The sequence below is a fragment of the Desmodus rotundus genome, chromosome 9 (genome assembly GCF_022682495.2).
Source record: "Desmodus rotundus isolate HL8 chromosome 9, HLdesRot8A.1, whole genome shotgun sequence".
In the NCBI taxonomy this organism is placed as follows: Eukaryota; Metazoa; Chordata; class Mammalia; order Chiroptera; family Phyllostomidae; genus Desmodus; species Desmodus rotundus.
This window is the reverse complement of record NC_071395.1, coordinates 89,731,708-89,757,238: the sequence shown is the minus strand read 5'-3', so window position 1 is coordinate 89,757,238 and position 25,531 is coordinate 89,731,708. Positions and strand designations below refer to the sequence as shown.

The window sequence follows — 25,531 nt, the reverse complement described above, 5'->3', positions numbered from 1 at the left end:
AGAGCCATAGTCAAGCCTGTGATAGAGGTGACAGACGCTGGGGGTCCCAGGAGGAGCAGAGGCTGCACGCGGGCGCCATCTAGTGGCTGAAGTGAGCGATGTCCTGCCACCTGTCCTAAAGCATGCCAGACTTGTCCCCCAGCAGTGTGGCAGTGGTGGATGACACTCCTCTGTAACCACAAGTAGGTCGGATTTGAGCTGAGATCCTAAGAGGATGTTTTTTAAGGAGGGTGATCAATGCAGATGCAGCAAATTTATTCATAAACATCCAAAAGCCAACGAGCCGAGGGAGGGAGAGGCTTCCAGGGTCTCTCTTAGAGAGAGAGAGAGAGAGAGAGAGAGAGAGAGAGAGAGAGCCGAGAGAGCCTCCTCTGTGCAGCAGGTGGGGGTCAAGGGAACCAGCTGCCTTTTCTTCCTCCGACCTTCACTGCAAGGGGGAGAATAAACTGAGACGCTTTCCTAGGAACTCAGACGGGAAATTAGACTGTTTCCTGAGGAAAGATGCCAAAGGAAGCCCGCTGGGTTGTTTGAGCAATGGCAAAATCCAAGAAAAATGTACAAGGTTATTGTTGTTATTAATATTTTTTTAACTGTGAAGCTGTTCTCTTTTGAGGCCTGAATGTTAGGTTAAGAAATATTTGAGTATAATTACGGGTTAATTTTTAAAAATTAATTGTGTACTACCAGGTGTTTACGATTTTTAAACAGCTCTAATTGTATATTCTTTCTGCAAATATAACCATTAGACAATGTGTCCAGGGTTGAGGTGACCGCTGCGGGGCCCAGGCCCAGAAGTGGAGATGGGGACTTACCAGACTAGCTCTGGGACTTGAATCTGGTCTCCCTTTCCCCCACCAATGTGCGGGCTCTGCAGCTCAGGCAGGGACGGTTCCATTTCAACAACAGAGAACTGCCCCATTTCCTCTGTTGGTATAGAAGGCAGCCTCAGCTGACAAAGTCAGGGCCCCAGCAACTGCCTGGGGCCCCATATCACTTCTGGCTTCTGAGCAACTTCTCATCCGTTCCGGTCCGAATTAGAAGGTGCGTTAATCCACCCAAGTCTGGAGTCATGGGCCTCCTCAGTGTGAAGCACAGGCTGCTCAGTTCCCACCAGCTCCTGAGTTTCCCCCCATATCCAGGATCAGACTTCCCTTGGCTCAAAGTCTCCCATTTGCCCTCTGAAACCTGTTTTACAGGAGAGACATTGGCCCTCGTGTGCCACCCCCCATCCCCCGGAGACCCATGCCAACTCCCCATCTCAAGGCCATCCCCCTACCTGGGACTCCTGGAGGACTTGGCTCTGTCTTCCTATCCTCCGACTTCTGCTGTCACCGTGGGGACCCGTGTCTATCAGAAGGCGCACCTACACCTGAGGCTTCCCTCCTTCGCTTCCTCACTACAAATCTCTGTCTCCACTCCATCACCCACCCTGCAGCCAGATCTTACTTTGTCACCGTGCTGTACTGCTCCACCTTCATACTCTTCACGCCAAGAATCTCCTGCGCAATCCTCTCTCCCTCCACCAGTCTGGACCCCAAGGTCAACTACATTCTCATCAACACCTCTATGTCCCTTCTTTGTACTTGCTGTGCCTACTCAGGAGCCCGGTCCCCAGGAGCTATGTTTCACTGCAGGCTGCAGCCCTTTCGGAGGGCAGTGGCCTCTCTCTGCCTACAGTTACCCATGGATGAGATGTAGCTGAGGAGCATCCATCTGCCCAACACACCCAGAGCGAGACTTCAGCCTGGAGACTCAGGGGAGGGTGGTGGAGTCTGGACGTGACCTGTGGGAACTGGAATTAACTAGAAGTTGGTTCATAGAACATTTGACTCTCCTCTGTCCCTGCTGCAGAAGGACAGACAGTAGCAGTCAATCCCCAGGCCAAGAGTCAGAAGATTCTTCTCCAAAGACATTTAAGAACCTCAGATCTAAGACCTCTGCATGTTGGCATTTTAGGGCTCTCCATATGATTACGTAAACACAGGGCTCACGGGCCATTAAGCTCTACTCACCACCCGAGGCCACTGTCCGCTCTTTATTGCCTCCTTTTTGAGTAAGTCTAACCCATCAGGAGCCACCAGACATTTGGGAAAACCTGCAAGTTGGAGAAGAGAGATCAAAATAAACAAAAACGACCCCAAAGATACAAAGATGACAGAGAATTGAAGAAAACTTTTTAAAAAAGTGTTATAGAAAATTTGGAAAATAAAGTCAGGACATTTTCCAGAAGGAAAAATCAACAAATGGAATATAAGATATAAAAAGTAACATGGAGGAATCAACCCAGAGCTCCAACATTCTACTGTTACCCAGAAATAGAAACAGAAAAAATGAAGGGGAGACAATTACTTAAAAATTACAGAGGCAGCCCTAGCAAATAGCTCAGTTGGTGAGAGCATCTTCTTAATACCCCAAGGTTGTGGGTTCGATCCCTGTCCAGGGCACATACAAGAGTCAACCAGTGAATGCATAAAAAAGTGGAACAACAAATGAACATTTTCCTTTTTCCTACTCTCTCCTTCCCTCACTTTCTCTAAAAATCAATAAATAAGAAGTTGGATCCACGGTTTTGCATCCATTTCCATCGGTTCTTACGGTCGTTTGCCAGATCTCAGCCGCCAAAATGGTGAAGCAGATTGAGAGTAAGGAAGCTTTCCAGGAAGCCTTGAACAGCGCAGGAGATAAACTTGTGGCGGTGGACTTCTCTGCCATGTGGTGTGGGCCTTGCCAAATGATCAAGCCTTTCTTTCACTCCCTCTCTGAAAAGTATACTAATGTGCCGTTCCTTGAGGTGGATGTGGATGACTTTGCTTCAGAGTGTGAAGTCAAATGCATGCCAACCTTCCAGTTTTTTAAAAAAGGACAAAAGGTGGGTGAATTTTCTGGAGGTAATAAGGAAAAACTTGAAGCCACCATCAATGAATTAGTTTAATTATATTTTCTGAAAACATAACCAGCCGTGGACTCTTGTAATTTTTTATTTACAAAAAAGAAAGATCAAATATAGATATTATAATACTCAACTGCCATCTGATTAGCAACAACAATAAAATATTAATTCTACCCTTTTAAAAAAATCAATAAATTAAAAAAATTTTTTTAAATCACACAGGCAAATTTTTCCAAGCAGACAGGCACAGACTTTGGGTCGAAAGGGCTCTCCCAGTGTCCAGCATAATGAATGAAAAAGACCTGAATCTCATACGTCATTGCAAACAAGCACAATGAGACCATCCCAAAGGTGTCCGTGGATCACACTGCACTGGGGGTGGGGGTGGGTCCCAGGGTCCCTGAGTGAGGTTTGGCCACATTCCTTCAGGGAGCCAGTCAAGACGGAAACCACAGGGGCTCTTGCTGCAGTCAGAGAACCCACCCTGCCATGGAACTAGATGGCCAGGTATTTCTCAGTCCCGGGATGTTTAAAAAGTATACAGTATCTTCAACTGTGGAGTTTAAATGATACACATGTAATAAGTGAAAGAAAGACACACTAAAGCATTAACAGGGATTATCTCATGGACTTCCTTTCTATATGGCTGAGACGAATGGTGCTCACACTTTGGGTGTCTCGGAAGCGCTTGGAGAATAAAGAATGCAGAGGCCCAAGTGTGTTGAAGTGGGATGGGGCCTGTGCCTGTGTGTGTTTGCCAAGTTCCCCAAACCACGATTCCGATACGACCAAAGTTTGAAGACCCCTGGTCTGGCTAAAAATGTTAAAGAAACACAGACAGTCCTGGCTGGATGACTCAGTAGGTTGCAGCATCGTCCTGAACACCAAAAGGTTGTGGGTTTGATCCGCAGGCAGGACACAAGCCCAGGTCGTGTGTTCAATCCCCAGCCGGAGCAAGTTTGGGAGACAACTGATCTCCATTGCTCTCTCACGTTGATTTGCCTCTCTCTCTCTCAAATTAATAAGCATGTTCTCCGGTGAGGATTAAAAAAAGAAATACAGGCAAACAACTACACTGGGCTTTGTCACCCTGGTCATAGCAAACCCTGTCTCAGAGGGCCTCCTTCCTGTCACGCTGGGTGGGGAGGGCTGAGAGGCCAGACAGGGTGTCATAGCAACCAGCCACTTAGAGTGACAGAACATGACCCCCAGGTGGAAGGGGGAAGGTAGCTTTATTAAACTACCTGTGGCTTCTTCATTGTTTTTCTTTTCGTCATTGTCCTTCCCTATCTTATGGTTTCTTCCCTCTGCAGTGGATGAGACAGCAGGTGGGCTTCTGAGCTTTGCAGAATGGAGGTCAGGTCCTCCGCTCCACACGTCAGAGGGCCTGGTACAAACTAGCCCCCTTCTGGCCCTCAGCGCCCCCTAACTCCTCCTAAAATTGTTCTGCGGAGACGGAGTGCCACGAGATGAAATGTCCCCATCTCAACTTCCAGCCCCTCTGCCAAGCTGGACGCCCCAACTCCACAAACCCAGCCAGCCCTCTGGTGCCCAGGGAAGCAGTGGGGGCTCCTGCCCTGCCCTCCCCACTGTCCTTGTCCGGTTCAGCCCACATTTCATCACCTGTCTCCCTGAGCACAACTCAGCTGTGGTCCCGGTAACTGTCAGGGCCACACGGGTGGTCACTGAAGGGGCAACCAGTGAGGGGGCGAAGGACAGAACAGCAGGTACAGAATTCCTTGTTTGCCCCTTGGATCCACAGAAAGCATGAACTTTTTAAGCTAAAGGCTCACATGGTTTGGCATTGACCTTCACCTTTCAGGTGCATGTAATAGCCTTTTCTCTTGACGCTTTTTACCTGTGTTAGTCAGGATGGGCTCAGCAAGGCTGCGGCCATTAACCCAGACATGCCAGGTGCTTCACATGGGGGCTTATTATTTTTACTGCGGAGAAGTCTGCTCTGAGTCAGGGGACTTTACAGGACAGCTGGAAAGTGGTGACTCCGTGACTCAGGGTTCTTCTCCTTTGCGCCATCTCAATCTGTAGCCTCCACGAAGGCCCGTCATGGTGTCAGAGGAAGGGCTGCTGGGCTGTGCTTTGGCTCAGAAGTGATACGTTACTGCCACTCACACAGCCTGTTGGCCAGAATTAGTCACATGCACCAAGCTGACATTGGGGGAGGCTGGGGATGCTGTCTTCCTGGATATCCAGAAAGAGAAAAATAAAATAGGATTTGATGAAAACATAGGGTTAGTTCTGCCAGTCAAACAGCCTTCCTTTTTTACAAATTAAAGGCAATACTGGAAGTGAGTGTATGTCCCGTCCTGGAGAATATGCTGTTAGCAAGGAAGGGCCTCTGAAAAGCATTGCCATAAATAGGGAATCTTTCCTTAACTCAGCATTTCCCAAGTTTATCTGGTCATTGAGCCCCTTTTTCTTTTTCTTTTTAAGTTTATTATCCCCTGGAACTAGTGTTCTCAGATGCAAACTTGGGCAAAGTGTCCTGAGTCAGCCGTGGGCCTTGTTTCTGTCACCTTGCACCAGCCACACCTTAGCACATGCTGTCTGGAATGTGAGACACACCCTGGCAGAATCCTGGAGAACCGACACTTCACCCTGGGGCCCAATCGTCACCTTTGCCCACACCTCCCCTCCCCACTTCCTGTGATTCACACCTGCGGTTTCCAGGAACTGATCACAGGGAGGGGCGGGCCCAGTTTGTGCTTGTTTGGAAGAGACCTGACTCCAACTTCGGACTCCAAAAATAATTTCTTCCTAGTCTGCTCAGGACCAGGTCCTCCCCTTCTGTTGGGGGCCCCAGCCTACCCCGAGACTGGGCGCTCACTCACTCAGGCACGTAGCCTCCTTCCCCGGTGGGCAGTTCAAGCTCTGAGGCGGCCCTTCCTCCCTGAGCTGGGTCTGCCCTCCTGGATGCTGCTCCCCCTACTCCAGCTTAAACCTGGAGCGAGACAGCAAAGCCAGTTCCTCATCACGTGACAGATGCCTGAGGACCCAACAGTCTGTTTCTTCAAGTTTCCAGGCCCCTCACAGCCCTGCCCTCCCTCCACAGCCCCATCACTGATGTCAAGGCAGGACTTCCTGTCATTCTTTGGGTTTAGACTCAGTGTTCCAGTTTCCTGGCATCTTCCGGAATCCTAATTGGGAGACGAATGTGGTGTCAATCACTCTTTCCATCTTTGTGTCACCTTCAGGCACACTCCAGGAGGACTTCTTTGGCTTCTTCCTCCAAATCACTGAGCAGGCCTGGGATGAAGGATTCGGAGAGGCAGGAGGAGGAGACAGCAGGGAAGAGCACTTACTGGGCCCACCTGCCGACACCGCCTGTTCCTGGAAACTGGCCCCTCCAATGCCATCATCTTTCAATACGCTTTCCCAGGCACTTGCCAGCCCTGCTCCTCTGCCCACAGCTTAGCAGCCGAGACACGGGCTCATAGCCTGGATTTTGGCCTTGCCAAAGAGTCTCGTCAGTCTCTCAGGAAAGTGAGAGATTACGGCCAACGACCGATCGGGACATGGGATGCCCCAGCACAGCCCCGGGCCCAGAGGGAGTGGGGGCAGGCAGGCTGGGCTCTCATGCTGGCTGTTGTCACAATCTTTGGAAGCTAAGGCACGGGTCTCGCACACATGATGCCAATGAGACAAATAGAGTACAAATAGTGCATTCACCGACGGAACACAGTTGTGTTTACCTTTGCACTGTTTCAATAAAATGGACCAGACACTAAGAGAAAACATCCCTGCAGCCTCAGAGAACCCTGCCTCAGTGTGCCGGAACCATGGCCCTGGCTCGTGCCAGCGTCTCAACCACCCGCTGGCTTCTTCTCTCTGTTCTCAGAAGCAGCTAAGGGTGTTACCAGCTAGCTCCCTCCCCAGCCTGGGTCAGTTCAAGGGTAAGACACAGCCCTGGCTTAATAGTGTGCATGGAATCCAGGAGCTGTCTTCGTCATTGCACTGGGTGACAGGAAGTGAGCAGGCACCAACATTGGCCTTGCAGTGCCTCATGCTCCCTTGGATTTTGCGGGGTCCTGGGCTGTAGAGGGTGGGAAGGTGTGTCCATGATCCTCAGGGACACTCTCGTACTGAGGTGGGGGGATGGGACAGTAGTGGGCCCAGTGGAAGGAGCCAGCCTTGAAGCAGAGCCCCAGCTAAGCTGTCCCAAAGCTGGCAGGCCCTTTGCCGTCTCCCTCCCAGGTGGTCCAGGAGAAAGCGGTCTGCTCTGATTTCACCCAAGCATGATGGCAGTACCCTAAAATCCAACCCAATTGGCCCTGGGCTCATTCCTTGGCGTGTAGGAGGACGTACCGTGCTTCTGACATGCTCAGGTGGTAGCTTTCCCAGCACTGTGATGGCTGAGTGAGTTTCTCTCCTCCTGGATTTCTTGGCCCAGTATCCTGTTCACTGTGCATGTGCCCCAGACTGCGCTGGAGCCTAATTCTCCCCGTGAGGCCAATCTGTCCCAACTCGGCTGCCTTCCTGGAATTCAGCCCAAATCAATACGTTGGGGGATTTCCTGCCATGTTTCAAAAGATCTTTTCCCACAAACAGCTACCACGGAGGATGGCTGTTCCGGCCCATTCCCTGCCATGGACCCCAGCTGGCAACTGTAGGTCCCCTCCCCCACTGGCTCAGCCAGCTGCCCACCCTCACCACCCATCCTCACCCGAGAAGACAGCCAGGAATGGCGGCCTGGTCTGAGAGTAGGGGTCGAGTCTTGAAGAAGATGAAGCTGGCTTCCAAATCTAAAACTACCTTTATTGTGGTTGGCTCACCATAAGACGCCATCATCAATCAGCAGAATTATAAAACTGTACAGGAGGTACAAAAGTAGGCCATTTAGCTTACATAATTATCCTCACATCATCAAACTTTAAAAATACACATAAAATTGTACAATCTGGCAGTTTATAAAATATAAAGCTAAAAAGGAGGACTTTAGGCTCCACAAAGAGGATTGCATCACACAATGAACACATTTAACAATGAACCAGACACAGAGAAGACACAATGGCACAGAAATCTTTTTTTAAAAAAATCACTTAAAAATTAACATTTTTACCATGACCCAATTATTCACCCTTTACTAACAAAACTACCATAAAGCGTCCACCCTGTGGAAGGACACAGTATAACTTTTCCTTTTCCAGTTTAAAAATGGTCAGGGGTGTTGTCCAAAACAAATCTTATGTGCTTCAAACAAGTGCAATTGTAACTGGATATACTTCAGAGTAAAAATTAAATAAATATAAATAGGTTAAATAAATAGGGCATTGCAAAAAGAACACTACATAAGGTTTGCATCTGAAAATGCTGCAGAGCTGACTGGTAATGCTAGGTAAGTGGGGACACCCCCGTCACAGCTTTTGGGAAAGGAATACTGCACCCACCAAACACACGGAGAGCACGGGGTTGGGGGTGGGGGGCTTTGGCCGGAATTGCCGGTTAAGGCTGCTCCAGTGGGAGGCTCACTGCAGATGGTTCTTTGCGGTTTTCCAATGAATACAGAAAAGACTTAAATGCCGCTACAAAAGTCAGAACCAGAGTCACTCATGGGAAGTCACTGTTTCATAAAGAAAGTACAGAAGAGTAGACACTTTTGTTCAAGAAATAATGGTCCGACCCTGGAAGGCAGAAATCTGGCTCATCTGTACGGGACCCCCAATGATTTCCTTCCAGGGAGGGCCAATGCCGGGTCCCACTCTTCCAAATGACAATTCCAGGGCGGTGATGGAGTGGCCCGGGAAGAGAAATGCTGAGCGATAGGGAGAAAAGGGATTTCAGAAACTAAACGAGCAGAGAGAAAGTTAGTGAATTTAAAGAGGCTCTTTAGAGGGGTGCTGGGCTTTCTCTTCCAGCTCTTCCTGGCACAGGCTGCGGAGGCGGAACCAGCCCGCCTTCCGCGAGGACCTCAGTTGAGGCTGAGGGTCCAGTGGACAGAGCCAGAGAAGGGGAACAGGCGTGGGAAATCCAAAGCTGGCCAGAGTCCAACTTGTGAAAAGAGAGCAGCCAAGAAGAGAAATCTTGGCAACCCAAAGACCCCCCACACCTGCGAGAGGTCAGATCAGGAACCAACTCATCTTTACTGCAGTGGGAAAAATTGCAAAGATAAATGAGTCAAGTCCACACAAAACCTTACCGGAAGAATGGGAGTTAATGCTGATAAGAACCTTTCTGGATGGGAAGAAAATACTTTGCTGGACCCACTGAACCTGTGGATCTTCCAATATAACACACGTAACGGGCCAGAGCGACGTCTCACTTGAAAGAACCCAGGATGACTGCTGCAGAGACTGAGGGGGGGAGGACACCTTCGCACCGAGGAGTTCCTACCTCGGACACCGGACAGGTTAGTGATTCGTCCAGTAGCACCAGTCGATCCCCCAAAGTGCTGATGCCCTGACTCCTGGTAACGTGTGGAGGTCTTTGTAAAAGTTGAAAAGACTCAAGAAGCAACACGAGAAATTCTGGCAGGTGTGCCAAAGACAGATTCAGGACAAGGTTCAACACAAGACTCGAATGAATTACAGTGTCCTTGGGATACCTAACAGATGCGACCGAATTTGGTCATGAAAATGAATGCATACTTCTGAAAAGTTCAACAGCCTTCCGGGAAGCATATTAAAGGTCAAATAGCTCAGCTGTGCAACAGGAAACCTGAATTCTAGAGACGGAATGGGATACGCCAGAGGATGCCCAAGGTGTTTCCAAGACAGGAGTCCACGGAAGACCTCTTCAAATCCCCGGAGGACTGCTGAGTGACTGGGTCCTAAAGGTGATGAAAAGATGGACAGAGGCGACCTGACTCGCCCTAATGGGTCCTGGGATGTGGGCAGCTTTACGACTAAAGAGGGGCCCACCCCAGATGCCCGCCACTCCCCACCCCTGGGCTTTCCACACAGCAGTAGCACTTGCTTGTTGTCTCTCACTGCAGGCTCTTACAGAAGCAGGGGTTTGCCTGTCTTGTCCATCTCGGTGTCCCTAGCCCTCAGTATCCGCCTGGCCCACGTGGGAAGTGCTCAGATGCAATGCATTGAATAAAGGAGTTTGAGAAAGTTGGGTGGTTAGGAACGGACATGGTAAGCAGAAAATGCATTTTTTTAAAACGGTTCTCCAGCAGGCAAGTCGGACCAAAACAGAGAGAGGACAGGTACTGGGCAGCTCGCAATGACCTGGCCGCTCTACGAAGGAAACACTCAGCAGCGACGCAGCAGCAGAAGCCCTTCCAGCACAGAAAGCTGACCGTCCCACGAAGTCACTCGTGGCCACCTTCTTGGCCTGTCTCTCGGGCTGTCCCCACTCAGGACCGGTAGCAAAGTGGCCTGCAGAATGGAGCTGGCACAGGCTAATCACAGAGGGGAGACAAAACCCATCTGGCTTTCCCTGAAAACGGGACGGCGTGGTACAGGGCACCACGAGGCCCCCGGAGGATGCCGGGGTTCCCAGGTCTGAATGAGGTAACTGATGAGGCTGAAGGACATAGGATACTATTAAGAGAAACGGTGACTTTAGGCATTATGAGAGGAAGGGAACTGAATTCCACAAAGGCAGAATGAGAGCCTTTGAAGAGTGGCCTCCACACACATGCACCCCCGGCAGACGTCTCACAATGAGGAACAGCGACTCCCCTGTCAGTCAGTCAAACTTGACAGTGACACCGAGCTTCCCAGGACCGAACTGCAGCGGACCATTCCCCCCGCGGAGAAAGCCAGAACACGCTTCCTTACGTGGTACCCTGATTGCATATAACCTCTAAGGCTCTCGGTAGAGAAAAGATAAGATCTTATTCCTGACTAAAACTAGAATGAAGAATTATATTAAATTTAGGAGAAAAAAAATTACATGGTATTGACATAATTTAGGGCCTATTACTTTGAAGTTGTTTAATACATGTGTATAGTGTTGCTATGATGCTTTACTCTTCATCAGCATTAGAGAATGTCCTGAATACGAACACTCTTTCTGCGAGGGGGGAATGGGGGTTTCGGGTACCACACAAAATAGATGTATTGCATTTCTTCTTCATGAGTAAGCTTCAAGTTCATTCTGCTTACTTGTGCTAATGTAGCATTCTACAATATGATCAAAATGTAAAGTTATTAAAATCTTCCAAGAAAAACATAAAATCCTGCCCACGAAGTACGTGGAGACCCTGGCCTTGGCTCCTAACCCCTTGGCCTGTCCTGCCGGCTCCAGGGACAGAGAAACATCATCACCTACCCTCTGGCCCAGGGCTCTCCCAGGCTGGCCAGGTGTCCCATGAGGCCCATGCACCGCTCCAGTCCCGAAGGCCTGTCCCCGCCTGGGTCCCTCGATGGCCTGGGAATCATCACTTCTTGCCCCCAAATGCCCTTAAACATCCCTAAATGGTCCAGGCACAAAGCCACCAAAAAGCCACCATCAGGCCACCGGTACACTGGGCTGCAGCTGCCTCAGAACAGAGCATCTTCTTCACTCCCGAGACCTGCAGACATGGCCTCACTTCCTAGCGTGTGATGCGGACCCGTTCCAACACTGCCCCCCATGCTCGGGGCTCTCGCTGCCCCCGAGGAAACACTGGTCAGAGTGACCTGGGCTATCTGGGCGCACTTGTGTTGGCGATCAGTGATCTCCAGTCCCCAAGGACGACACCCCTGAATGTCTTCCTCCTCCGCGGCACCGCTCACCTCTTGAGCCCCGTTTCTAGCAGAGGCTGCACTCGGGGCCCCCCATCCTGCTGGTGGAGGACAGAGATGCTCCCGGTGCCAGCACGCAAGCAGAACTTGGGGTTTCTTCCTCTCTCTTCCTTAAAGGCCCATAGGCTGACATCAAACAGGAAGTTTAAAAAGACACGAAGTCTGAAGCAAGTTTATCCAGGAGGAGGTGGAGGGTGCTCCTGCTGCTGCCTCAGGGACGGGCCCTGATGGTAAAGCTTTCGCGGCTGCCGTCTCCCCAGCTTCCTGCAGGTCAGGGGGGCCGCCTCTCCCCCTTCCCGGGATCAGCACCCTCCTCTGTTGGCTGCAGAACAGGCAGCTCAAGGCACTGGGCTTGGGAGCTTGGTCTCCCTGCTAAGTGGGGTCAGGCCCTCAGTCACAGCGGGGCCACCAGAGCAGGGGCTGCCCTGGCTCAGAGGGCGTCTGGAGTCCTGGGGGGCTGAGGCTCCGGGGGCAGGTGGAAGTAGTAGGTCTGGAAGAGCCTCTCTTGACCGCACAGCTCCATGGCCCGGTAGGTGTGGGAGAGGAGGTGGGGGAAGCGAGACGTGAAGTAGCGCACGAAGTCGTCGGGCAGGGAGCCCAGCGTCTCCCGCACCTCCGCAGGGAGCTCCCGGTAGTGGTGCTTCTGCAAACGGGGCAACACAGACACAGGCTGTCAGTCAGGCGTCCGCGAAACACTGCTGAGAGACCCTTTATTGCTCAAGGAAGACAGAATGTTAGTTGCTTCTCTGCAAAGAAAAGGGAAAAAGTTTAAGCGGCCCACAATCCATCCTGCTCGCCTTGCCAGCCCCCCCTCACTTGGGAGGCTGGAGCCCAGCAAGGCCCAGTGTGAGGAGGGGCCAGGCAGGCCTCCGGTGACGTCGGGACCTGGCGAGGCTCCTGGAAGCCTCGAGTGGGGTAAAGTCGCCTGGAACTGATTTCTGTCCCAACGGGTTTGGGGGCCTTGTCTGTCCAAGGCCTTATCTGAAGGCCGCTCAGTGACAGCTTAGGCCAAGGGCACCCCGGATCCTTCTAGAAAACAAGTGGAGACCAGGCCCCGTGTGGGAAGGTACCCAGAGGGTCCTGTTAAAGTGGTTTAGATGGCAGCGGGGACCACAAAGGACACTGGCATCAGAGCCTGCTCTCCAGGGAACTCCTTACCTCAACATCCCTGAAGGGAAAAACCGAGTAAGGGAAGAAAGTCCCTAGTTTGTCAAGTCTGGCTAAGGCCTCCCAGCCTCCATGAGGTCAGAGTTCCAGGACGGATGAGGGGACATGTGGAGAACAGGTAAGGGGAGGAGGGTGGCTGTGCTGCGGGTCCACGGCCCTCACCTTATTTCTCATGGCCCGGAGGAGGTCTCTGACGGAGCCACCTTTATAGCTTCTGAATTTACGCAGATCTAGAAAAAAAAAGCAAGCAACGCAATGCAACACATTTTGAAAGAAAGCGACCCCTGGGGCTCCTGGGGATTAAGTGGTCAGACTGCAGCAACCTGACTCCACACTCCTCGGGGATGGGAGCGCCCCCAGCTCCTGACCACAGCCATGGCCAGAAATAACCACCGTGGGCACGCACCGCGCCCACCGCGGCCCTGTCACTGTCAGTGGCAGAGGTGAAGCACACACCGGTGTCACCTCTGACTTGTTCCCAAACCACAGGCACACCCACTGAAAGCCTCACCTGGAGCCCAAACAGCCTAGGGCCACCATTTCCACACCTGCTTCTTAGAAATGGCTGCAGCTTTTGAGACACTTGTGCCAATATTTGCCCCCTCCCCGCCACCCCCCCACCACCACAGGGGCTTCCAGTAGTCACCTGTCTGCAGGGGGACGGTGATGTTCTCCCGCCAGTCCATCTTCACCACAGGTCTCCCGCCTCTTTCCAGCTGCTTCACGATTGGGCCGTCCAGGGATTCCTTTTCTATTCGGTCACTCACGTCCTGTGAGGGAAATGAGGGCCACAGATGACGGTCGGTGCAGAGAGACGCTGAGCGCTGGGGGGCCGACCCCAAGTCAGAGCGGCCACCCCTACATGAGTCTTAAGTCCGGGCTGAAGCCGCCTCAGAGCTGGGCAGTGCGATTCCTGCCTTTCCCCTGGTTCTGTTCACTCTTCCCCTGGGAGCAGCCATGTCTGTGGCTCACGGGGGAGAGGCCCACAGACTCCCGACAGGGAGAGGACACGGATGCACACCTGTCCAGACACCCGGAGCGCCTCACCTGCATTTCACACCAGGAAGACACATCCCCTTTCCCCAGAGCCAGCTGGCAAGACCACGAGGCCTTAAAATAGCCAAACTGCTAGAGGAGTTTGTATTCACTGACCCTATCACTCAGCCTCTCAAGAGTCTATCTGAAGATCTGGGCAACAACTGAGTAAAAGATGAAGGAAAAAAATCCAAGGTAAGGAAAGGATTAAATTTATGAACTTGAATGAAATGTTACGACACCCGAGATTTGCTTCAAAATAATCTGGGGTGGGGAGGGGTGGACAGAGGGCAGAGGGAGAGTTAATGACCGTTGACACTGGTTGGTGGCTAAGTGGGAGTTCATTGTCACATTCCCTCTACTTCTCGGTGCATTTGAAAGTTCCAATAATATAAAGTTTAAAAATTGTGGCACATCCATATGATAGAATATAATAGGCATTAAAATTTTAGAACTTTAACATGGGAAAATACTTAAAATATTGCATACAGTAAAAAAAGCAAGATACAAAACTGCATCTATAGTTTGATCCTAATGACACTTGTGCTTTATAAAGAAAATATATTAAAATATCAGGCCTGGTTACTTCTCAGCTATGGGATCATGGATCGTTTGTTTTATTTGTTGTCTTTGCTATCTTTTCAAAATCTGGGGAAAGTTAAGTGGAGAGTTCAGCCAGAGAAAACAAACATCTCCACCTGAAAGAACTGGAGCTGCTTCTCCAGGCTCCAGAAGAACGGGTGTTTCAGCACGTGCTTGGCCGATGGGCGCTTCTGAGGATCCGTGGCGATCATCTTCTCTATCAGCTCCCGGGCAATGACGTCTTCTACAGCGGAGGACAGCGGAGGACGGTAAACATGCCAAGTGACAGCACCAGCCCAGTGCCACAATGAACTACCCCAGCCGTAACCGTCTGCAGGCCCTTGGAGTCGAGATTCCACGGACAGGAATCCATCCCAGTAACATAATTAAGAGCTTGCCCAAAACCTTTGGCTAAAAGGAGAGTCCTCACCGCACAGTGCGTGAAAAGGCCTGGAAATACCGACTATCAGAGGTGCGGGGGACTGCCATGCCTCCGTATCCTGAACAGTGGGCCATGCAAGTGATGCCCTGGCTGAACCCGCCGACACAGAGAGATGCTCACGGTGAAATTAGAGAACGAGCACATTGCAAAAGAGTAGGCACCATTCAACCCCATTTAAAATAAAAATACACATATGTGTCCAGAATAGTATGTGCAAAGGTACAACAGCAGTCATTCACCACTGTATAATAGAATTACAGGCCTTAAGCTAATCTGTTTTTTCTATAGGGAGTAAGGAAAATTAATCCATAAACAAAATTGTAAGTTAGTTTTAATTATAAAAAGTTAAAAATTTTTTTTAAAAATTGGAGCGCCATGGGCCAATTATAACAGAGAGAACCCTGAAGCCAGGAGGAAGGACTTGTGACACCCGTGCCTGGACAGCGAGGACCAAGCTGGCCTGTCCCCAGCCCAGTCTGCACCCGCTGACCACTGGTGCAGACGAGAGATGGCCCCATTCCTGAAGCACAGACTACGCGTCTTCCTGAGCGGTGGTGCAGGAAGGGCCTCAGATTGTTTAACCCTCCCAAGTCGCAAGCCGGAAAACAGAGGTTCCCAAAGGGGGTCTTACCCCGTCACACAGGTAATTAATTGGGTGGCCTGAAGGAAACTCAGAGTTTCTTGGCTTTAGGAGGAGGTGCTCCAAGAAGAGCCCCTCCCAGCCACAGGTGGGCAGCCAGAGAGAAGGATCTCTGGGAACATGGAGCAGGCACCACCCCAACCGCAGGGGCCAGCGGGGCAGCTGAGGATTGGCTCCCACCCCTCCCGCCCCTCCTGCCTGCTCACCGTGCTTCTCAGGGTGTAAGCAGTCGAGGCTGTAGGCGCCCAGGAGGATGTTAGCTTGCCGCTGCAGGGACTTGCCGAAAGGGTGGCTGCCCTCAGAGATCACGTAGTAAAAGACGCAGCCCGCAGAGAAGATGTCCACTGTGTAGGTCTGAAAAGAAGTGCGGGGTGTGAGAGGCCTTCTGGGCAGCCCCCTCCCGCTCAGCAGCAGAGCGGAGTGTGGCTGCTACTCCCTCCACGCTGAAGGTGTGGGGGGGGAGGGGCCAGCGTCTGGGAGTTGCTTGGAGCAGTGCTGGGTGCCCTGCAGGTGCTGCGTGGGCGCCAGTGTTCACCTTGGGGAGCGTGAGCTCTGGAGCTGAGGGCTGGGGATGCTGGCTCTGCCACCTGCCAGCTGGGAGTCCCTTGGCCCCTCTGTGCCTTAGAGTCCTCCAACGTAGCACAGACAGAAAGGACAATGCGAGGCTCCTCATGGGGTGGGTGTGAAGACTAAGTGCCTTAATATGTTAAAGTTTATATAAACCACCGTGTGGCCCACAGGGAGCGCTCTCCTAGCCGTTCGTTGTTCTTTACCCAGCCAGCAGGTAACTCCTTGGAGGCAGGGATTTTGGTGCATTTGCCCCCCTGGTGTGCCCCCAGCACCTAGAATAGTGCCTGTTTACGACAGGTCTCAAAAACTTTGTTAAGAAATGAATAAAACCCTTGCTGGGTCAGAAATAGCCCCAGAAGGAAGTTATGTGACCAGTTTCCAGTGAGGACACTTTGACGCTGTCTTACACCTCTCGTGCATCCCACAGGGCCACTCTGTCCACGCAGGAACTTCTCTTCAGGGAAACGCGCACGTGTGATCTCTAGCTCACACGACTTGGAAGTAACACTGGGCGGCTCCCGAACAGCCTCCGCCACTTAAGATTCCCCAGCAGACTCATGAGGGTCCGGTGGGAGAAAGCCAGGAGCTCGTACCTTCCACAGGAGAAAACACACCTATGGCAACACTAGACCGTCATTCCACCTCTAGACAGCCGCATGAGGGGAGCAGCAAATGTCACCGCCCCCGGATAAAGACAGGACAGAAAGGTTCAATGCCAAGCCCAGGGTCACTGCTGGAGAGTGACAACCAGGACACGACTCAGGTCTGCTAATTCCCAAGCCCAGCCATCTTTATTCTGTCTCATCAGAACTCCCTTCATGTGGGTGCCAGATTCGGGACAGGAGGAACCAGTCCACCACAGCTGGAGTTACCTGTCACTTGACCCACTAACGGTATCATTAAAACTCCCCATTTTCCACAACCCCCGCTGCCCAAGGTCCCCCGCACACTCAACACGGACACGGGGGGCCCTTGCCCTACGTGCTTGGGTCCCTCTGCTCCCACCAGCTTGTCTCTACACTCAGTTACATCCTTTGCCAAACTTATTGCCACTTGTTCTTACAATTTAAATACTCCAGAAGCTGTTAAAATACAACTGCCGCCAAGTTGGAGGTGAGCTGAATCTCTGCCAAGACTCGATGAAAGGGAGTGGCTACAAAACCCCTACGAATCAGATGTGGGAGACGCAACTCTAAGGGACCGGGACATAAATAGTTAAAAACTAGGATTCTGCTCCTCGGAAGTGTCTGAAATGTCAGAGTCTCAACCTAGAAGGCGCCAGAGTGGCATGTGAGTGTGTTTTATACGAGAGAGGAAATGAACAACTCCATTCAGCTGGACCCAAATTTGAAGAAAAAACCTTGACCTCCATCAAAGATTTCTATTACTTAACGAATCACATTACTTGCTTAAAGTTAAAATGTTTAAAGTGTGATGCATTTTCTTATTACTTGTCGTCACAACTGACTTTTCATGAACTGGCCAGCTGCTGGCCCCCAGCGAAAGAGAGTAAGAGGGCTCTGCGGAATCGGGTCTGTCTGAGGCTGGCTGGCCCCGTCCAGGTCTGGGTCAGGGACGTGTGGGGCGGGCCTCTGACGTCTTGTGCCAGAGAGCAAGGCGCTGCCCCACGAATGGGCTCTCAGCAAACGGGGGAAGAATCCAGCTTGAAGGGCTCCCACTGGCCAATCTGGGACAATTTGAGTATCAAAAGGAGAAACAAAGAAAAAAGAAAAGTAAAAAAGGACTATGATGGATTATAACACTATTTTAAAAATCCATGAATCCACAGTGATTTTAAAAAAAGAAGAAAAAGAGAGAGAAAGGGGATAAGAAACAACGTTCTTTACACAAAAACGTCAGCTAATAAAGGTCGAAGAATTTCCCGAGTTCAGTGACTCGGGGAAGGCCTGTCACTGGGTCCTGCGCCCTTGGGTGAATGACTGCTGGCAAACAGGAAATTCACACTGTGCCAAAACAGCACCCGACCCAGCGCTCGCAACAAAGAGGAAAACGTACTTCTTGTGGAGAGAAAGGTGGTCATCGCCTGCGCCGGGTCAGCCGAGTTGGTGTCCCCGCCCAGCGTGCCCTGCAAGTGGTACCACCTGCCCCTCGGGCCCCCTGATGCTGGGTCCTGTGACCATTACCGCCAAAAACATTCAACTTTGATCGAATCAACCCCTTAGACCTACTCTTAGTTCACAGGAAATACGAGGAGCAGGCCGGAAAGCCAAACAATGTCATGAGGAAACGAGGGAGCGAAGCCCGAATCGGCCATTCCACAGACAAGGGCTCGCACTGCTCAAGCGGCCACTATCATGGGACAAGAAGGCCGCCGGACAGACGCAGACCAGAGGTCATCAAATGCAATGCAAGGCCCTTGCTGGACCCCGCCCGACAAAAACCGGCTCTGCAAGAGACGTCCGGGGAAATGTGAATATGGCTTGAATATTAGATACCGAATGCTAATTGTCTTGGGGGCCACACGCTCAGGTATTTGAGGGTGAAGGACAGGATGCCTTCCGCTTACATGCAAATGGTTCAGCAACAGACAAAGAACAGGTGAGAAATATTACCAAATGGTGACTCTGGGCAGAGGTACAGAGCTACTCACTGACACAGTCTTTCGACATTCTGTATGTCTAAAAATTCTCAAAATAAAAAGTTGGGAAAACAAAAACCGAATAAAAAAGGAATAGAAATTGGAAGTTTGTTCACCTTATGCAAATAGTGGGGGAAAGTGACTGGAAAAGGAGGAAAACAAATCAACACTTGCCCACATCTGCCCCTTCCATTCGCCTGCTCACGAGATGACACGGCAAGGCCAGCAGCATGCTCTCTGCTCAACCAAGGTCACCCCAGCTCCACGCGCTCCCGCCCCAGGTCTTGAAGTTCGCAGCCCTGACTCCTGAAGATACAAGAGGCTGCAGGTTTCAAAGGACTGAGCTCACTACTCACGGGGTTCTCCTTGCAGTCCTCACTCAGCATCTCCGGGGCGATCCAGCCTTCCGTGCCAGGCACCCCCGAACGGCGGCTGAAGCTGTGCCTGCCCACTGCCAGCTTCTTGCAGAGGCCAAAGTCGGAGATCATGGCCTTGATCTTGCCGTGCGCATTGGGCATGGAGAGGAGGATGTTGTGGGGCTTCAGGTCTCTGTGGACTAATGCAAAACTCCGGGTTAGTCCAACACAAACCACGAGCAGCACCCGGCCCCCTCCTGCGGTGGCAGCATGCCCTCCTCAGACTGCCAACCATCTGCCATCTCTGAAGATTTTCGGCGGGGTAAGAGTCCTCCTCAGATTCTGGGCAAGTCGGTCACCCCACCCAGGCTGTTGTCTAGTGGAGGGAAGCCTCTCACCAATGTTGAGGGAGTGCAGGTGGGCCAGCCCCGAGGTGGTCTGCTGCAGCAAGGTGATGGGCTCCAGGCCGAGGTGGGCGAAGTCTTTCTGCTCCACATACTGCAAGAGACCAGGGGCTCGGTCAAGGCGCACAGCCTCGGGACTAGGCCCCTCAGGGCACTATGTATGTGTGTGTGTGTGTGTGTCTCTCTCTCCCTTTCTTACTCTTTTTTTAAAAGTGATTCAATTTTATTTAGAAAAATGCCTCTAGCTCTTTGGTATTGAGTCAGCTTATTTTCTTTGATCATATTTTAAGAAAGAAATGGGAAATTTTACTGACGATATTCTCTGTCCAAATCCTTATTTTTCAGCAGACTTTCTCACTGAAAACAAACACACCAAGCTCCACCCCACTAGTCTACAATGAGAAAGATGAGAGGGCAAAAAAGTCAAGGTCATCGCCTCCTACAGGTAGGCCTACGAGTGAATGATACTGAAATAGTTTCACAGTGAGCTGAAAACCGAGCAAAAGGAGTTCACCAGATGACCCTAATGATTCAAATCACCAAGAAGCATCCTCCAAGCCCACAGCAGCCCTGGGAGGAAGGGCTGGCCAGGTATTCTAGAGGCAGAGAGAGAGAGAGAGAGAGAGAGAGAGAGAGATAGATGCTAACCACGACCAAAGACTGCCCCAGGCCGGCTAAGAGGATGACCCAGTTTGATAAAAACGTCCTACATTTTGACTGTGGTTAAATGGGTATGCAACTTTGTCGAAATGCATCAAACTGTGTGTTTAAGATGAGTACGCTATATTATAAGCTCAATAAGGTTAATAAAAAGAAAGAAATAAAAAAAAGAAGTTGGCAGTCCCTGAAACCATGGCCTGGTTGCTGGGAGAAGGGAGGCTGCAGACAGCAGACAGCAGAGCTGCTGGGGACCTAGGGGCACCCACCTCCTGCAGCGTGGCTGCGCATAGCTCGATGGCGATGTACTGGAACTGCCGGTCCTTCTCGGTACAGAAGTAACGGATCACATTCGGGTGCTCATCAGACTCCCGCAGCAGCTGGACCTCTCGGTCGGCAAAACTGAAGCACTCGGGGAGGATCCTCTTGACCGCCACGTCGCGGTTGTCAAACATGCCCCTGTGGGACAAGGAGCTGGGCTGGGTTGGGAGGTACCAGGGCGGCTACGGAAACAGGAGACCCGTGGACCCACTGTGCCCCTCTTCCTGTGACAGAGCAGCCGTTCATCAGCCTCAGAGCGCAGGAGGCCCCAGCCAACCAGCAGGCAGCGCCTGGAGGCGGAACTCTTCCATCTGAGTCACAGCTATGACCCCGCTGTGCCCCAGGAGCCCAGCACGCCACCTCAAGCCGACAGGCACTTGCACCTGACGTGATGAAGGCACGACGCTCTCCAACCCACTCACCGGTACACAATGGTGCCCTCGGCTCCGTGGCCTAGGACGTCCTTGGGGCAGAATGAGATTTTTCCAACCATCACCATGCTGGTTTCCTCGTCTGGAACAAAACAGGACAAAGAAGGGGTTGTGTGAAACAAACATACCCTAAACAACCTTGAGGTTTGAATGGCTGCCAGCTTCCTGAGCTCAGACTAAGCCACAGCATCTCAGAGGCTCTATGCCCCAGTCCCCTGGTAGGAAAAGCTGCTGGGTCCACTCCCCATTTGTGCCAGGGCCACCTCCTCTCCCTGTCCCTTGCCCCCTGGTCCTGCCTTCATGTTGCTGTGAGAATGAATGTGTTACACCTTCCCAAAGATGGGGGTTCCCTACAGATCCATCTCAGAGATTTGCACCTGAAACACTGGGGCAGCAACGGTGGACGGGTGAAATGAAGAGACCGGCTGCAAAGTCTCCAGCTTGAGACTTAGGACTCCGAGGTCTCTCGTCCTGACAACTGGCCTGCCCAACCTCCCAGGGGAAAAGAGGACCAACAGTTGTGCTTTTCTCCTTGGCCCATGGCTGGCCTCGGGAATGCTCTCAAGCCAGGTGGCCGGTGCACCTCTAGTCAGCAGTGATTCTGGCCCTCGTGGGGCAAGATGGAAGGAGGGCTCTCTGAGGGGAAAAGGCCATGGGATGGGACAGACCCCTGGTCCCCAGAGTGGGAGGGTGTCAGGTGGGAACACGTTGATCCCTTGGGAACAATGGCACTTCATCCACCCCACGGACACTCCCAGGAAGGTTATGGTGCTGTGTCTCTCAGGTGATACTGAGATGAACGAGCGAAGAGCACCAAACAGTAACTCGCTTTACCCCCGTCATCCTGCTCCAGAAACGGGCCGGTGCTAGTCTTGGAGGCAGAGCCAGTGGAGTGGAGCGAGTGGTTGGAGGCTCTGGGGGACGTGCTGGGGCTGCTGGTGCCCGAGCTCTCCGAGTACAGGCCAGACGAGTCCAGGAGCTCCGCATCCTGAGCCATGTCTCCAGGTGCATGGAAGGGCAGCTGCTGCTGGTGCAGGAGCTGGATTTTTTCTAGTTCCTTCTGGAACTGCTGGTGCTGGAGCTGCTGCTGCTGATGCATGCTCTGGGAAGCGAAACACACATCCAGACAAGTCAGTGCAGCTTGTTCTGGGGACGCCAGCAGGAAGCGAGTGCCCTTCTTGTGACCCCACAGTGCTGGGGGGACACCAGTGGGAAGGCCCAGGAGGTCTTTCTGCCAGTTAGGCTTCTCAGGATAGCCCATCCTCCCCACTGGAGGGGCCTGCCAGGGGCTGGATGGCCACCAGGCAGGGGCAGCAGAGGGGGGACTTTTATGAAAGTATGGAAGTTCTTGCAAACAGGAAACTAAACAGGAGCATTGGTTAAAAGTGTGGCAGATACAGGAAAGACCCACTTGCTAACTGTGGCCATGTACTCAGCAAAAGGTAGTGCACAGCCATCAGCATCCACTGGCAGAGAAAGCAGCTGGGGCTCAGCACCTGGCAGCCATCAGCCAACAGCCACACCGCCTGGGTGTGGCAGAGTGGGGCCGAGACGCAGGGGCCTGGCCCGGGTCCTGCTCCCCCCACTTTACCACGTTGCCGTCCCACACTCCCACGTACCTCTCATTTATTCTCAAAGTTCAATCTGGCATAATTTGAAGCAGAGCGGGTGATGATAATTACTACCCAGGCTTGGGAAGGTGACTGAAGGGACAGGTGGTGTCCAACAACCCCCTGGGATTTTTCCAGTGCTCTCTCCCTCTCTCTTAACCTCAGGCTGAAATCCTGGAAATGCCATCTACTAGTGGAATAACCTTGGGAAAGTTATTTAACTTCCCAGAGCCTAGTTTCTTCATTTGTGGGTAGGGGATAAATAATAATGACCTCATGAGGCTATATAAGATTAAAAAAATAAAATAAAACAATGTAGGTGAACCCATTTAAACAAGTGAAAAGATGCCCCCAAAATAAAGGGTTTATAATGTCTGTTTCTATAAATGAGTTGCTGAGCACTGTGCTCTGAGGTGACGACGTCTCAGCACCCGGAGCTACCTGCTGAAGAAATACTCCTCTAGCACGTTTTACCCCACACGCAACCTACAGAGCAACGTGATTTTAACTCACGTATTTCCAACGAGAAAGTGGAAGGGACTACCAGGCCGCCTTTTTCACTCTAGCTGATATCTCTAACAGTCCGTTTTTTAGGGAAGAAAGCTAAACAGATGTTCAACTATTATGGCTATTCTTTAAAAAAAAAAAAAAAAAAAAAAAAATATATATATATATATATATAGTTAACTATTCAAAAGGAACTGCAAAGCAAGGTTTACAAATCAGTTCGTACAGTCAAACTATAAGATGTAGGTACAAAATGGTCCTTTTTTGAGGATTAGCAATTATTCACTTTTAAACGTGGAAAGAAATGTATTTGCATGATTGCTGCGTTGGTCCAAACCTCACTGACATCGGGTGACGGGCACAGAAGTTTGGAAGCATGTGGGAGGAGGAGGGGGAGGGGTGCTGAGCCTTACCAGGGGGTAGGTGATGATGAAGGCCACCCAGCCGATGAGCAGGAAGGTGCTCAGGATGATGGTGGCTATGTCCTTGAGCATGGAGTCCATGGGGGCCTCAGGCTTGGCGGGGGCATGAGCGAACTTTTCCTCCACATCCTGAGAAACGGTGGTGGGCGCATTCTCTGAATTCTGATCAACCAGGTGGATGACCTTTTACAGGAGAGAGTGGTTACATCACTGTGAAATTTCTAGCAAGGCATAAACGAGCAAGTCAGGAGAAGCACTGACTATTCACACGGAACGACCGGACTGTAAACTGTGTTGGAGTGCTTTAAGCCCACCCAACGAGCACAGGGCCGGATAACCGCTGCCTTTTTCTAAGCGATGGCCTTGAGATGAATTATTGCTGTGACGTTACCTTTACTCAAAAACGGTTTTTACAGCAATACCTTTGAAAGTGCCTTCAGATCCTATATTCATTCAAAAATCCTCACTGAAGGCGAAAATGCCCTCCTTTGAAGGCAGATTTAATAGTTGGGAAAACTCTGAAATCATCCATGACAAAGTCTGGTGAAAAGATTGGTAGTCCATTTGGAAATGCCATTTCCCACAAAAAAGGGAAACCGCACGCACACGTGTGGCTAGAAAGTCAAAAAGCAGCTTTCTTATGTTGCTTGAAACTCTCAGTTGAACTCCAAAACCAAAATCATTCATTCAAGTAGTCTGCTATTTTTCAGTTTTTGAAAAGCATCAGAACCCTTTGTTAAAGAAAATTTTATTTAGAAGCCCCAAATTAAATCGGATAAAAGTAGGGCTTCTGTCCAAGCTCCTCAGAATCAGGACTTCAAGAACAGTTTAGAAAAATGTGCTGATTGGATGACATATACCTACTGTTCCAGGTGCGCATGACTGTTTGCCAGATGAAACGAACACACAGCCTTCAGCCTTCAGTGTGAGGCAGGGCCCAGCCTCCCCCACGCTCACACCTCTCGCCACCCCAGACTTATACCTACAGTGTCCTTCGCCCCCTCCATCTGTCTCCCTCCCGCCGCATATGGGGGTGTGTGGCACGGCTGGTGTGTAGCAGGCAGCTGAGGAGTGTTTGCTGAGCACGTGACCATGGAAACCACCTCTTTGGTTATTTTGCTCAAGTGTATTCGTTAAAAATAGTTAAGTCTTATTACCACATAAATGCACCTCAGAGTATTTTAATGGACTTTTAGAAGACTATCTTTGTTTAAGATTGGACGATTAAATGCGAAAAATCTCAACTGTGGCTACCTCTGGGTGCCAGATTAAGGGTGATGTCTGATTTTCCTCTCTATGCTTTTATTTTCTAAGTGTAAATCACTTAGAAAAAATATGTTTGACTTTTAATAAGATCAAATCAGATCAAGATTTTATGGCATCAGTGCTACCCAGGAGCCCTGTTTAAGGACTCATGGTGTCTTCCCGACCTGGCTGCCTCCAGATGAGGGACAGCCCAGAACTGCTGCTCTGGAATCTTACATGCGGACATGATTTTCTTCTCCCTTCCCTCTGGATAAAATCTAAATCTCTACAGTGAACTGGGGGTGATCATGGTCCCCGTATCAGCCAGCCGTTCTCATCTTCCTCTGACGCTGCCCGTAGCCCAGGCCCCTTCTCAGTCACCGGGCCCCCATGACAGGACTGCAGGAGCTGCCAAGTCCGAATAGCCTTGGACCCGGACCCCACTGACCTGCTCCAACCCTGCCTGCAGACACACCTCTGGCCTCCTCCACCTCCTCTGTGCCCCAGAAAGCTGCCCCATGTGTGCAGAGCAATGGTCTCCCTCTGGTGTGTAACCAGCTGTCCTCTGGTTTCTGATTAAGATGCCACAGATGAGATGGAGGGAGGAGAAGGAGGTCAAGTTCTGTGGGGCTGCTGACTACCCTCAGCTGAAGTTCTAGGCTCCTGGTGTGGGCACCCTTTCTACTCCCTCCCTTCCTGCTTCAGGCCAAACTAGTCAGAGAACCCCTGTGTGATCAGCCCCTCTATTAACCCCCCCCTCAAGTCATCCTAAAACGGGTGACAGAGGACCCTGACTAGCACACGCTATCTCCCAGGGCTGCAGGAGGGCAGTGGTCACAGCCTCGCGGCAGCTACCACCTGGGCTGGCCTCGTGCTGCCACACTGCATTCCGCAGGTGCCCTGGGTCCTGCCAGGCCCCACCTCCACCAGACCAAGCGGCCATAGAACTTCAGGTCTCCTACT

At 51.3% G+C, this 25,531-nt stretch overlaps 1 protein-coding gene and 1 pseudogene across 3 annotated transcripts in view; one reads left to right on the top strand and one right to left on the bottom strand.

The window, feature by feature from the left end:
* The first annotated feature begins 720 nt into the window (after positions 1–720).
* LOC112316563 (thioredoxin pseudogene) lies at positions 721–7,475 on the top strand (annotated as a pseudogene). The gene has a single exon (XR_011650398.1). The product of XR_011650398.1 is annotated as a thioredoxin pseudogene (transcript).
* Positions 7,476–7,642: 167 nt separating this feature from the next.
* ERN1 (endoplasmic reticulum to nucleus signaling 1) overlaps positions 7,643–25,531 on the bottom strand; it is a 77,161-nt gene continuing 59,272 nt past the window's right edge. For both annotated transcript variants that reach the window (XM_053911539.1, XM_053911540.1), the window contains 11 exons: positions 23,315–23,506; positions 21,619–21,886; positions 20,776–20,866; positions 20,302–20,491; positions 19,370–19,469; positions 18,972–19,171; positions 15,653–15,800; positions 14,481–14,608; positions 13,394–13,517; positions 12,910–12,977; positions 7,643–12,223 (listed from right to left, as the gene is read on the bottom strand). In XM_053911539.1, the coding sequence (XP_053767514.1) occupies positions 12,011–12,223; positions 12,910–12,977; positions 13,394–13,517; positions 14,481–14,608; positions 15,653–15,800; positions 18,972–19,171; positions 19,370–19,469; positions 20,302–20,491; positions 20,776–20,866; positions 21,619–21,886; positions 23,315–23,506 (1,722 nt within the window). In that variant the 3' untranslated portion in view covers positions 7,643–12,010. The remainder of the gene's footprint in view (positions 12,224–12,909; positions 12,978–13,393; positions 13,518–14,480; positions 14,609–15,652; positions 15,801–18,971; positions 19,172–19,369; positions 19,470–20,301; positions 20,492–20,775; positions 20,867–21,618; positions 21,887–23,314; positions 23,507–25,531) is intronic.